The 13,346-nt window shown below is 26.4% G+C and overlaps 2 protein-coding genes across 3 annotated transcripts in view; both read left to right on the top strand.

The window, feature by feature from the left end:
* The window catches only part of LOC136970811 (uncharacterized), a 424,253-nt gene that overhangs the window by 118,837 nt on the left and 292,070 nt on the right, over window positions 1-13,346 (top strand). The window lies entirely within an intron of this gene.
* The window catches only part of tgo (Aryl hydrocarbon receptor nuclear translocator homolog tgo), a 139,166-nt gene that overhangs the window by 11,380 nt on the left and 114,440 nt on the right, over window positions 1-13,346 (top strand). For both annotated transcript variants that reach the window (XM_067265270.1, XM_067265268.1), the window contains exon 2: window positions 9,743-9,791. In XM_067265270.1, coding sequence (XP_067121371.1) covers window positions 9,743-9,791 — 49 coding nt within the window. The remainder of the gene's footprint in view (window positions 1-9,742; window positions 9,792-13,346) is intronic.

Below are 13,346 nucleotides of genomic sequence, written 5' to 3'. Positions count from 1 at the left end.
TGTATAAGAATATTGTTTCTGTATTTAATTTTTCTTTTTATAAAATTTGCTATCAATAATTTCCAAAAAATTAAATTAAAATTACTAATTATTAAGAACCAATTTCTTTAAAAAAATATTTAAGGAATTAGTAGAAACTGCCTTTAAAATGTAGTCACCTTTTGTTTATTATGATTCTTTAAGTTGATGAGAAACTGTATTATATTTTTAAAAAACCTGAAAATACAACCAGATTAGTGAAAACCAATTCAAGTTTATATTTAATTAGTAGAGGAACAAGAATTCAAGTTTATTGATTTATATTTAATTGACTGTGTTTACTTTAAATAATTGGGAAGAACTCTCTGAATACAAACTGATATAGAAGTTTAGAATTCAAAACAAGTTTATTTTCAGAGCTACAAAAAAGTTTTGTTTAAACTAAGTTATAGCCCTACTATTATTAATAAAATGCATTTGATTTCAGAAGTTTAAATTAGGCACAATTTTATGGCAATATATTGGCATAATTAAAAAAAAATCTTAAGAATGATTGAAGCTAATTTTATTTCAGGTGAGTACATTACTTTATTTGTTACTTTTATGTTCTGTAAATGGTTATCTTTACTAATAAAATTATTGTATTTAATAGAATATTTATTCAAAGACAAAATTTAGAAGAATATAAACATTTTCCAAAACCCAATTCATTACCATAAAATCACTCCAACTACTGTATAATAATCAAATTATTATTGTCAGAATACGGCTTGATATTATACAGCTGTTGATATGGCTTTATAATTTAGAAGAATTTTATAAAATTTTTACTTTCACAGAAAATATTTCTTTTATTAAAAAAGAAGAAAAATATATAACAGGTAGGAAACAACATAGCAAATATTTAATTAATAAAATCCATTTTCTGGCATTACATTTTGTGAAAAATTAGAAAATGATACTAAATTCATTTAATCATTAAGCCACATTGTTAGTTTCAAAATATATACAAGTGTGGTTTTTTTTCAAGCTTTGATGGACCATAAAACGAAGACAAGTGTAAATAACAAAATTAATTTATTACTGAAAGTTAGGTACAAACATGGTTACTTTTTGACATAATCATTGTGAAGATTGAGGAATTTGTCAACCTCTGTCCTGCTAGCCAAGTTTTCAGTTCAGGAAAGAGGTGGAAGTCTTTGCCACCTTTAAACACCCAGCATATAGCCCCAATTTAACGCCAAGCGACTTCTACCTTTTTTATGAACAGAAAAAGTGGCTAGGAGAGTAGAGGTTTGAGACTAATGATGATCTTCAAAACAATATTGTTAAGGCCATCTGAAGTCGTTGGCAGCAACATTCTATGACAAGGGGATGGAAAAGCTTGTCCACAGATATGACAAATGCTTCAATCTTTCATACTGATTACGTTGAAAAGTAACCATGTTTGTACTTAACTTTTGGTAATAAATTCATTTTGTTATTTACACTTGTTTTTGTTTTATGGTCCAACAGAGGTTGGGGAAAAAAAAATAGCCTATGTATCTTCAGATGACAAAAATATATTTAAATATAAGTTAAAGAGCCACTTATTGTAATCTCTTTGGGATTAGTTTATACTGATAACAATAACTGAAGTATAACGTTGTAGTGAAAATTAATGGAATTACTGGACCACAATTAATGGAAATTCTAGTTTTATTGAATCTAGTTTATTGAATTTAGTTTTATCTAATTTAGCTTAACAATTATTAATAAGTTGGTATGTATAAATGTTAACATAGCAAAATTGAAAAACTTGTTTTTATCTCTACAGTTTGACTGATGAAAATTCTTTTAAAATCATTCTAAAAACCTAGTAGTGAATTTAATAAAAGAAAAAAATACATAATTTAAAAAATAGTAATAAATTAATCTTAATACAGCAATTTATTCCATCATTTAATAAATACAAAATATGAACTTTTTAATAAATACTATAGTGGGCATTTTGTCTACATTAAACTACAAATATAAGCATAATGATAGCTTTCTAAGATCAGAAAAAAATATTGAGTAACCTTTCTTAATTATCTTGGTAATTAGGACCTATAATGATGATAAAATTAGAAAATATAAAAAATTGTGCAGTATTGTACTGTACATCATACATCAGAATGACTACATATGTGAAACAGAATGTTCTTATATAGGTATATTGCAGACATGGGCAAATGTGGCTCTTTTTGAGTTACATGCGGCTCTTGCTGAAAGTGTTAATTTCTGTTTTTATTATATTTTTTACAATTTTATTTTTATAATTTTGTGAAAATATGTTTATTAAAAAAATTCAATATTTGTTTTATATTATATAATAAAATCACGCGCCTTACCATACTATCCACCACGACAGTACAGAACTGCGGCTCCCATGCATTTTGCAAAACCTACATTTCGGCTCCCACTGAACTCTTGCTTGCCCACCTCTGGTATATTGATAAGATAGTAAATAGAGCCATTGATCAAAACCAAATGATTGCTGTAATTCATCAGGCTACTCATATGTTGTACGTACTGGATAAATAGGATAAAAAAACTCACGTTTAACAATCCAGTAAATAAAATTTACTAAAGTAAAAACATTTTCAATCATTTTTAACCAATCTTCCAAAGTTATCCTAAAATAGAACATAAATTTAAATATAAATGAGAATTCTGAAATAAATACATAAATAAATAACTGAAAATGTAGTTGTGGACAATAAAATAAATAATAACATAAATAAAATAAATAACAAATGTTTCTTAATAAAAATAAAAATGTACTTTAATAAAATTAATCTTCATGGAAAGATTGCCATGCGATAGCCAATGTGTCTGCATCCCTATGGTTGATGCAATCAGTTTTTTGTGCACTTTAAAAATCTTTAATCTTTCAAGATATTTCATCATATGTATATTCGTTGTTAGTTTGATAATTGATGCTTACTCCTGTTGGACATGAATGTCCTGTTGCCATGTGTAAGCTGATAGTGTGGTGTTATTGAGCTTCTTATCAATTGTATATTTATGGTCCTAGTAAATTTTATTTACTGGATTGTTAAAGGTGTGTTTTTTATTCATCAGGCTAGTTTTCCTACTATTAATGATTAAATTGTAGGTAATTTGTTACTAGAGGTAGAGTGTAAGGCATCATCTCTTATTAAATTTAATAATTATAATTTAGTAAATAGTTTAGAATATTTTGTAAGAAAAAAATTGGCATGGAGCAGGACTCAAACCTGCAACTCCCACTTACCATGTAGATACATTCCCAGACCTTCGAGCAGTTCTGTTTCCAGACATATTTTTCAATTAATTTCAGATTATAATAATTATTCATGCATAATAAGATATTAAAATGCATTTAATTTTTGAGTTGTGTCTACCATTTGTTGTTTGTAGTAACAGTTTTTTCTTTTGCAGGAGCACTAAAAATAAATATATTGGAAACTGAAGAATCAGAAAAGAAAAAGTTTATTCAAGTTTTAAAATCAGGTTCTTGTTTAGAATCACCACGAAACAAATAACATTATTTTAAAATGACAATATTTCTAAATTGTTCTCTCTCAATTATATCAAAAAGCATTATTCATGTTAATACAAATGAAGAAAATATCAGGTCAGTCCATAAGTCCGTGCGCATTTTTATGACCTTGAGAAAAATTTTGTTTTGCTGTTAAAAATGTCAGTCTAATGTGATAATTTTTACACCGACGTGTTAAATTGGATCTCATTCATATAATACTGTTCAGAATTGTGAACATTTCAGTTGTTTATTTTCGTTAAAATGAAAGTAACGGACGAATACAAAAGACATGTTTTATACTTTTTACTTTTAAGTGGTGAGAATGCTACAAATGCAGCCAAAAAAATAAATACTGTACATAATCAAATCGTAATTAGTGCAAGGACTGCGCAGAAGTAGTTTGAAAGATTTAGAAACAATGATTTTAGTGTGGAGGATAAGGCTCGTACTGGAAGATCCATTGACTTTGATGATGATGCTCTCTCTGCACCAGTTGAAGCAGAACCATCTTTAACAGTTGACGAAATTGCGGAACGTTTAAATTCATCCCACGGAACTGTTCATAGACACCTACGACAAATCGGAAAAGTTTCAAAGCTAGGAAAATGGACACCGCACGAACTGTCAATAGCTAACCGACAACAACGTGTAAACATTTGCACGTCTCTTTTATCCCGTATTGCTTTAGAACCTTTTCTTGGTAGGCTGGTTACCGGAGACGAAAAATGGATCCTCTATAATAATGTGACGAGAAAAAAACAATGGATGGATGGCGACAAGCAGCCAAAACAGACTGCAAAAGGTCGCATCCAAAAAAAATTCTTTTGTCTGTTTGGTGGGATATGTCGGGTGTAATTCACTTTGAGCTGTTAGAACCTAATCAAGCAATTACAGCTCAAATGTATTGTGAGCAATTAGAGCGTTTAAATGAAAAATTGAAAAAAAATCGACCGTCGTTACGAAAAATACGCACGAACTTATGGACTGACCTGATATTATCTGATGATTAAATGTTTGTTAGTGGTGGTGGTGATGACGACAATAACAATGATTGTAACAGTAGTAATATAAAAGAGCATAATTGCATAACTTTATTTTGAAGCTTTGAAATTAATTTTAATACAAAACTTTTTAATTTTTAGTGGAAAAGTCTATTACTTTGATGTTATTATGATATAACATTTGAAAAGTATTTTAATAAGAGACTTCATAATAGATCAACACACTAAAAACCTTTCTGTAGTGTGTTGATTTATCCTTCCCAGGGATTGTGCGAGAAGTTGACTTCATAATAGAGCTAATACTGTTAAATAAGACAGATTATTCTGTTTCACAATATTTTTCAATTTATAAAAAAAGTTTTCATTTATCTGAAATGACTGATCTATTTTGTTAATTACTTAGCTTTGTTTTCCAGTAAGAATAGGAAAAATAGTAAAATAAGATTTTTAGAAAGTGTTTAACTGTTTTCTGTTTTATCAGAGAACTTAAAATTGTAACTCACATAATGTCTCTAGTACTTCTGAGCTTTGCAGCTCATTTTCTGGGAATATTTATAAGAGAATTATTACAAATAGAATTACTTTTTTGTTTTTTTCCTGATGCCAAAGGTTTTTTTAACACAAGAATTGTTTTTAGCTTATCTTAGGTCATCATCAGCTTATAGATACAAATACTTGAGATATTCCAAAAAAAGTATCTTGTATAAAACTTTGACATGCAGGAAAAACAAAAAATTAATTTTAATTCTAATAGTTTCAAATGTAACATCAGGATTTATTGAATTTGATGAAAGCATAAAAGAATGCTTTAAACTCAACAATTTTAATTTAAAGTTTTCAAATGTAAACCAAAATCTATCTTTTTTAACCTTATTAATTTTAGAAAAAGAAAGTAATTGTTCTAATAACAATGTATAAGTTTTTACAGCAGATTATTACTATGTATGGACTCTAACAATAAATATTATTGAAGTATCCCTCTCTGAGAAAAAGGGATTGGTACAAAAGATAATTTTTAAACTTGATTTTTTTGGAATTGAAAAGTGTTATGACTGATGGTATGAATGGAAAAAGTCATATATATGAGTTAGTGGTTTTGGGATGAAGGATGACTTGCTAATCAGTTTAAGCACCATTTATTGAAAGAAAGATGTTGTCTTTTACTTTCATGGCTGTTATGTATATAACACAGGAAAGTATTGGAATCGTATCATATCTGATCCATAAGACAGAATATGAACAATTCAATTAAAAATAATTCTTTTACAAAATTATTAAGGGAGGGGGGTGTTAAGATAAATGTCTGGAAATCTTCAGGACAAAAAAGTTAATTGCACCTCATACCAAATAATGATCTAGTGTAGTGTTACAACGTATTGTATTTTATTTAATGGTGTTAAATCCAACATTTTATTCAAAAATTGCAAGTACTTTCGATAGTTTACAACTATTATCTTCAGTTAGACTTAAATTGAAGAAGATTTTTCTTTGTTCAATTTGAGTCTAATTAAATCACACTAAACCTGCGGGGTCCCCTTATTTCTGCAAGTGAAATTATTTACAGTTGATTTTGTGAAGCAGTGATTTTGTAGTTTGATGTAGAAATACTTATTCAATTTGATTGGAACCAATGTGAAAGTACTTCTTATAACAAGTAATCATAAACAATGGTTTCTAGACTTTTTCCCCAACACCTCATTTGAACATTAACAAATTTGCACAACCCTAATATTGAATGAATACAAAAAACAATTTATTTGATATATTCTACTTTTATTTAACATTTTATTTTTAACTTTTTCCTTAAAAAATAACATAAAAATAAGATAAGTAATTTTTTAAATTTAATTCAAACATTTTGAGTGGCCATGCATTTTATCACAAAAACTCATTAAATCAAGGTTTCATTTTTGAAATACTTTGCCAGATTTTTTTGAAAAATGTAATAGGTTTTTGATGTATATTAATTAATTAATTTATTTAAAATGTCCTCAGATACTTCAGGCCAGCAAAGATAAAAAGTGCTGCAAGTTTCAAGCTCTAGTTTGCTAAAATTTCACTAGAAATTATACAAAATGATTAATGCTCATTATCCATTTCTTATATGAAAATCTATATTTTATAAATTCTTCAGCATATTTTCTTTTTTTATGATTGTCTTTTTAGATAATTTAGTTATTTTTAAGCTTATTTTTAATGTTAGCAATGTGTTTTTTTTTTTTTTTTTTTTTTAATACAGATTTCTAATTCCATGAAGTTTTTCTTAATAATTTATTAGTCTGTATTTCTGGTTGAAACAATTAATAGCATAAATATGTTAATAGTTTTGTGATAAGAAAAGTATGATTTTTGTTGTTTGAATTCATTTAACGTATTTAAAACACTTCATTATTACATACATATAGAGCAGGAATACAGGTGATAATAGATTTGCAGCAATAAAATTTACACATTTATCACATTTAAAACATAGAATATTTTCAAAAATATTTTTATAAGATCAAACACCTCCAGAACTGAATATACAAAATGTTTGTTTTGTAAAAATAAAAAATAAAGTGTACATGAAAATGTAAAGAAAGTTATAAAAGCTAAAGAACTATGGGTCATTGTTTGATCATTACCATTCTGACATGTAATGTGACTTAGGCTAATAATTGCATAGCCGTTTTCAAAAATAGTTGTTCTCACAAGTGAGTTACCAAATAATTGCATTTGATTTTGTTTTATGAAGATCATGTCATTAATAATAATCCACACTTAAATGAATATAGAGTAAAGTAACTACTAATTTTTATTATTATTGAATAAATCCAGTCTCTGTCAATTGAATATTGTCCATTTCCTTTATTTGGCAGTCAGTTAAGTATCTATAAATTGACTAGTTACTGAAGATAACATAGTAGCCATAACTTCTGGATATTTGTACAAGTTTTCTGATATGAAATGCAAAACAGCTGTACTGTTCTAGCATAATCAGTGTTTGTAAATTCCAGGAGAACAATTAAAATATATTTTAAAAAAGGTATATTTATATACATAATTTTTTAAAAACCTTTCAAAATAAGAATTACTTTAAAACAATAAATATGATAAGATTACACTGATCTTTTCAACAGTCCTTTTTTTTATTATCAAATAGATATATTTACACCATATGCATTTTGAACTGTATTATTTAACAGTTTCTCTTCAGTAGTAGAAATACACAATAATTACGTGAACACTGTAGTATACAAGAGTGTTCACATCATTATTGTGTGTTTCTATTATTGAAGAACTGTTAAATAATACAATTTGAAATGCATATGGTATAAGTACATCTCTTTGATAATAAAAAAAAGGACTATTGAAAAGATCAGTGTAATTTTATCATATTTATTGTTTTAAAAGTTACTCTTATTTTGAAAGTTTTTTTTGTAAATATAATAAATCTTTTTAATGTTGGTGCTAATATTGCAATTTCATACAAAATTTATTGTATTTAATTTATATTTTTTACTAGCAGATATGTCCAACACTACCCATTCAAAAAGAACTATAAACATTAAAATGAAAACCATATTAAGAGTGTATTATTTTAGCTTACCATTGTCATGTTTATCGTAAAGTTTAAATAAATTATAATAAGAAAAAGAAAAAACAACAAAACAGAATAAAAATGACAAAAATTTACATTGAAGGAGGAGAAAAGCAAATTAATCTTATTTAATTTCATATAACAAAAATAAAAACAAATGAACAATCAGATTTTGAGGCAAACTGACTAAAGATTTCTACTTGGCACCCTGGGAAATACCTGTTCATGTTTTGTACTTGTTAAGAAGGCAATACTAAGATGGTACAAAACAATGCAATTTCATTGGTCATGTTGACCATAATTTTTCTTTTTATTGAAAATAGTCATTGATTTTCATCTGTACAAGAAGATAATTCAAGACATTTAAATTTTTTTAATGTTAACTCTAATGTAACACTCACAGCCAAATATTAAATGGTAATCTGCTGTGATTTGTTTGTTACTATTTTACACAAATACAAAAGACATTTGAATAAATGATTACATTTTAAAAAACATAACTGTATTATGCAACATAAAGTAACAATAAAAAGCGTATTGTTCATTTATTACATATTAATCTTAAAATGTCAATGCTTTTAAAGATTTGAACATTGGTTTTATCCTAAATATATTTTCCATTTATTAAGAAATTTTGGAGTTTTCCTTCTATATGACTACTTTAAGCAATGGAATCCATTCTTATAAAAAAAAATCTTTGATTACATTCAAAATTTCTACAGGAATATATAATATAGATACAAAAGTGAAAATTTATTTTAAATTTTAATTAACATAATATTTAAAATTTTTTAGCTTCCATATCAATTTAAAATTGCACATTTTGGTTTTAATCTCTGAGATTATTTACAAATGACTTAACATAGTTGAAAACTTTGTTTAATAGTCTGATGTACAATTTTGTTCAGATATTTTCTATTACACAAATTTTTTAAAGAAAATAACTGTCTAAATTTTTAATAGAATGAAATGTATAAATCAAATATAAATATATTTTTATTAAAGAGTAAATGGAAATTATAATTAAAATTTATATTTCTGAAGTAAAAGTGTGTTATAACTATCATAAGCACAAATTGCAAGTTTATTTTAATAATAAAAAAAAATAGTTTATAAATGATAAATGTTATTTTGTATAATATTAGTTATTTAAAAAAATAGATTAAGGATTTAGTTTTATTTTATAAATGATATGTTCTGAAATAGTTTGGTTAGTCTAGTCTAACTGAAAATTATCTATATTTTTTTTTTTTACATAATTTAATATTGCAATATAAATTAAACTTCATAATTTAAATATTCTTAAAAATATCATGTTGAAAATATGAATGTTACAGTTAGTTTCACATATCTTGATCAGGAACTGTGCATTATCCAAATGGGATACTGGAGCTAAATCGGAACTGTCTTGCAAATATAAATAAAATGACCAAGACATACCACAAGTTGGTTTTGAAGATTTGTAGAAACAGTATTAAACTAGGTAACCTTATCCTTCAATTCTAACATAGACCCATCCTTAATACTGTGTATCCCAGCACCCCAGCCAAGATTTGTGAAACATTTGCTGTAAATTATAATAATTTCTTTCAATAATTATTAATTATAATTACTAACAGCATTATTTCTGTTTAGGTACTGATGCAAGTAAAGTAATAAAAAAGCGCAAAACAGGGTTTAAAGAGTAAGTAAATCAAATGACCAAATAAATTGTTTGTTGAAATAATTGTATAGATAGCTTTATAATAATACTATCGTAGATAATTCACTTGTAGAAATTTAACATCAAAATATATGTTAACATATATTGAAATAATAAAATCATTTGATTTAAATAATTACATGGAGAGTTTAAATTTTATTAAATGTGTTTTATGATAAATTGTAACTTATGTAAAAATAATTGACTATAAATTTCCTTATGAATTTATAACTCATTGCAAAACTAAATTTAATTTTGTACATTTTAAAACATTAGCTTATCTAGACAAGAATAATTTTATTACAGAATAAGTTTGAAATAAACAATTTGTTATCTCTTAAAATATTTAAAAGATGAAAATATTTCAAATTTATTCTAAAATTATTAATTATATACAACTTTACTGATAGTATCATTTTAGTATAAATGATGGTAAATACAGCTCTTACATAATTTTAATATACAATGGGTACACAGTGATATACAGTGTAGTCATGCAGCTAATATGTACGTGTACAAGATATAAAAGGAATTTAATACAGACTATGTTTCAATGTGGATTGTATTTTTTTTTTTTTTATAGTTAAACAATTATAAGGACTTTTAAGAATCTGTAATGTGAAATCATCTATAAATTACATAATGCTATTTTTATACTTTTCAACTACCATCCTATCTTCCTGTACTGTAGCATGATGCATCACACATACCTATTTGCAAACTTACATAAAACATGTCTTCAATTTAACTTCTGTAATTGTACTAAGGAATAATACACAGCTTGGGGTTCCAAACATTACATTATTTTATTAATTACAGATATAATGTACAAAGCAGGGATGTAAACAGTACGTTTTTCAGTGCAACTCTTTGGAAACAAAAATGAATTATTCTGTTATCCAAGGATTGAGATCCTAACATTACATAACATATTTTTAAACACTCTATCCCTTTGTTATGCATCATAATGATTATCTGCATTACATAATTTATGGACAGCCTTTAAGTTTATAAACACAGACCAATTTAAAATTAATTGCATTAATTATCTATGTACAAGACATACTTAGGATAAGAAATTTATATAATGTAAAAATTTTAATTAAAAAATTATGAAAGTGAATTTCAAAAAGTAAAATAGAACTGCATCAAATGATGAAACCAGATGTACTGCCATATGAATAGGAATAATTTTGTCTCAAACCACTATAAACACAAAAGTATAGAACAGCAGTGGCCAACATTTTTGGAAGCAAAGGTGCAATTTAAAATTTTCATGAACATTGCGGGCGCAACAATATGTAATGTGGCCAACCTGGCAACAACTTACCGTTCCCCTAGATTTTTCCCTATGTCTCCCGATCAGCCATTCTGACCACGTACACGGTACTGCTGACACACACTGTACTAGAGCTCCAAATAAATTTGTTTTACCTGTTAAATTCTGTGTTTATTTCGTCTATAATCCAAAACATCATATATGTTTATTGTTAAAGTTATTTTTAATTTTTTTTTAATTCTTAATTATACTTTCTTAACATTTTTTTTTATTTAATTTTTGTCATTTTTAATTTTGATTCTTTTTGATTTTATTTTTTAGGTTAAAATAATAATAAAAATGTGTAATAACAATTTTATTGAACGACATTTATTACATAATACATGAAAAATTAATGAGAAGGTTGAAACTGTATTTCGTGACATAATTTTTCAAAATCAAGAGAGTAATTTGATACTGCTACTCTTAAACTATCATTCAAATTTTCATCCTTATAAAGTTATTTAATATGTTAATAAATAATTACTTGAAAATTTTAATTAATAAATAAGTAATTTCAAGAAAATTTTGCTTAAAAGCTGGATCATGAAATTGATTGGAAATAAAATAAAAAATTATTTTAATTTATCGGAAATCGTGTCATGGGTGCATAATAAACCGCTTACAGGTGTGGGGTTGGCCACCCCTGGTATAGGGTAATTATGATTTGTATTTAATAAATATATAACTATTCCCAAAATATATTCAGATTACAACAAACTTTTAAATAAAAATATGCTGTAATTACTTAAAATCATCAATTAAATCTTGGAATCAAGAGAGACAATGGCAGCACTTCTGGTTTGCTGGAATATGTTAGACTTAAATAATTGGCAGCATATAGATTGTGTACCACTGGTGAAACTGGTTCTGGTTGGTTGTGTGTGATATTTTTGATGCTTATTTCTTTATTTAGGTATAGATTAAGTATAAACAAACATTGTGAAGAGCCCGATATATACATATAGAAACATCACCAAATGATTATTTACGCGATTGTTTGAGATGTTTTAATATAGATTAAACTGACAAAATATTCAAATAAAGTGAGGAATTAAATTTTAAACTGATCTAAGTTACTTAAATTTATAAGTATTACTGGTTTAGGGTAAATTGAATCTATCTAACTGTACATAATTTATGTAAAACTAAATAATAAATATTTTTTGGCTTTAAAATTTTTTAAATTATTTTCTTCTGTATTCAAATTCTGAAACTCTATGTACAAAATTCTCTGGAATAATAGAGTAATTGAATTGATAATATATTTAATTATTACAATTATATCAATTATTTATTATCAAATGTTAATTATAAAAATTAGATGAATATTTTATTTTGAGATCTTATTATTTGTGCAATTGAATATAAAGTTGTTGTTATTAAAAATAAAACTTTTTTAACATTCTAATAGAAGAAAACAGTTTGAGTTATTGAACAGCTGCTTAATTGAGCTTTTACAATAGAAGAAATTTGTAAACTCTAAGGAAAGTTTGAGGGAGGGTCAATAAAATTTTGCAAATATATATAATATATATATATAATATATTAAAAATTTAACACACATTTCTTCTTAAATAAGTGTAAGAAGGTGTCTTTTAAAAATTGCAAGAGGCTATGGCAGGGGTGGCCAACGAGTCGATCGCGATCGACCGGTCGATCGCCAAGCCAATTTTGGTAGATCACTAGCGATGTCTTGACTTAATGTATTATATTTGTAACCGAACGCAACTGTGTGCATGCAGTTATGACTCGACTCACAAGCAGTGAGTGCACTTTGTGCTGAAACAGTATATAAACATAGTATGTATTTCACACTTCCCCTCCCCACTTAGACTATGCCTATGACAACAAGTCGATCGCGACACATTTTTACGATAAAAAGTAGATCTTATGTGCACAAAAGTTGGCCACCCCTGGGCTATGGCATATATATTTATATATAATATAATTTTGAAAGGAGTCAATGGAAAAAAATTTTCTTAAAAGAGGTTGATACACAATAAAGGTTGGAAATCCCTGTTCTACATTTTCATTATTTAACTGTGAATGAGACTATATATATCCTGATACATGAAAGCATTGATGACTCCTTTATGGAGAAAGGAGGACAGTACACTTTATCTTTGCTACAAACATAAAACACATTCACTTTTGGACTGTCCCAAATATGTTCCACAGTTGCTTATGGGTAACAATAACTTTAAATGCAGTTAGGA

The sequence above is a fragment of the Centruroides vittatus genome, unplaced genomic scaffold (genome assembly GCF_030686945.1).
Source record: "Centruroides vittatus isolate TY-2023 unplaced genomic scaffold, ASM3068694v2 contig_2190, whole genome shotgun sequence".
NCBI classification, from domain to species: domain Eukaryota; kingdom Metazoa; phylum Arthropoda; class Arachnida; order Scorpiones; family Buthidae; genus Centruroides; species Centruroides vittatus.
The sequence above is the reverse complement of the archived record's forward strand: the minus strand, read 5'-3'. Positions and strand labels throughout refer to the sequence as shown.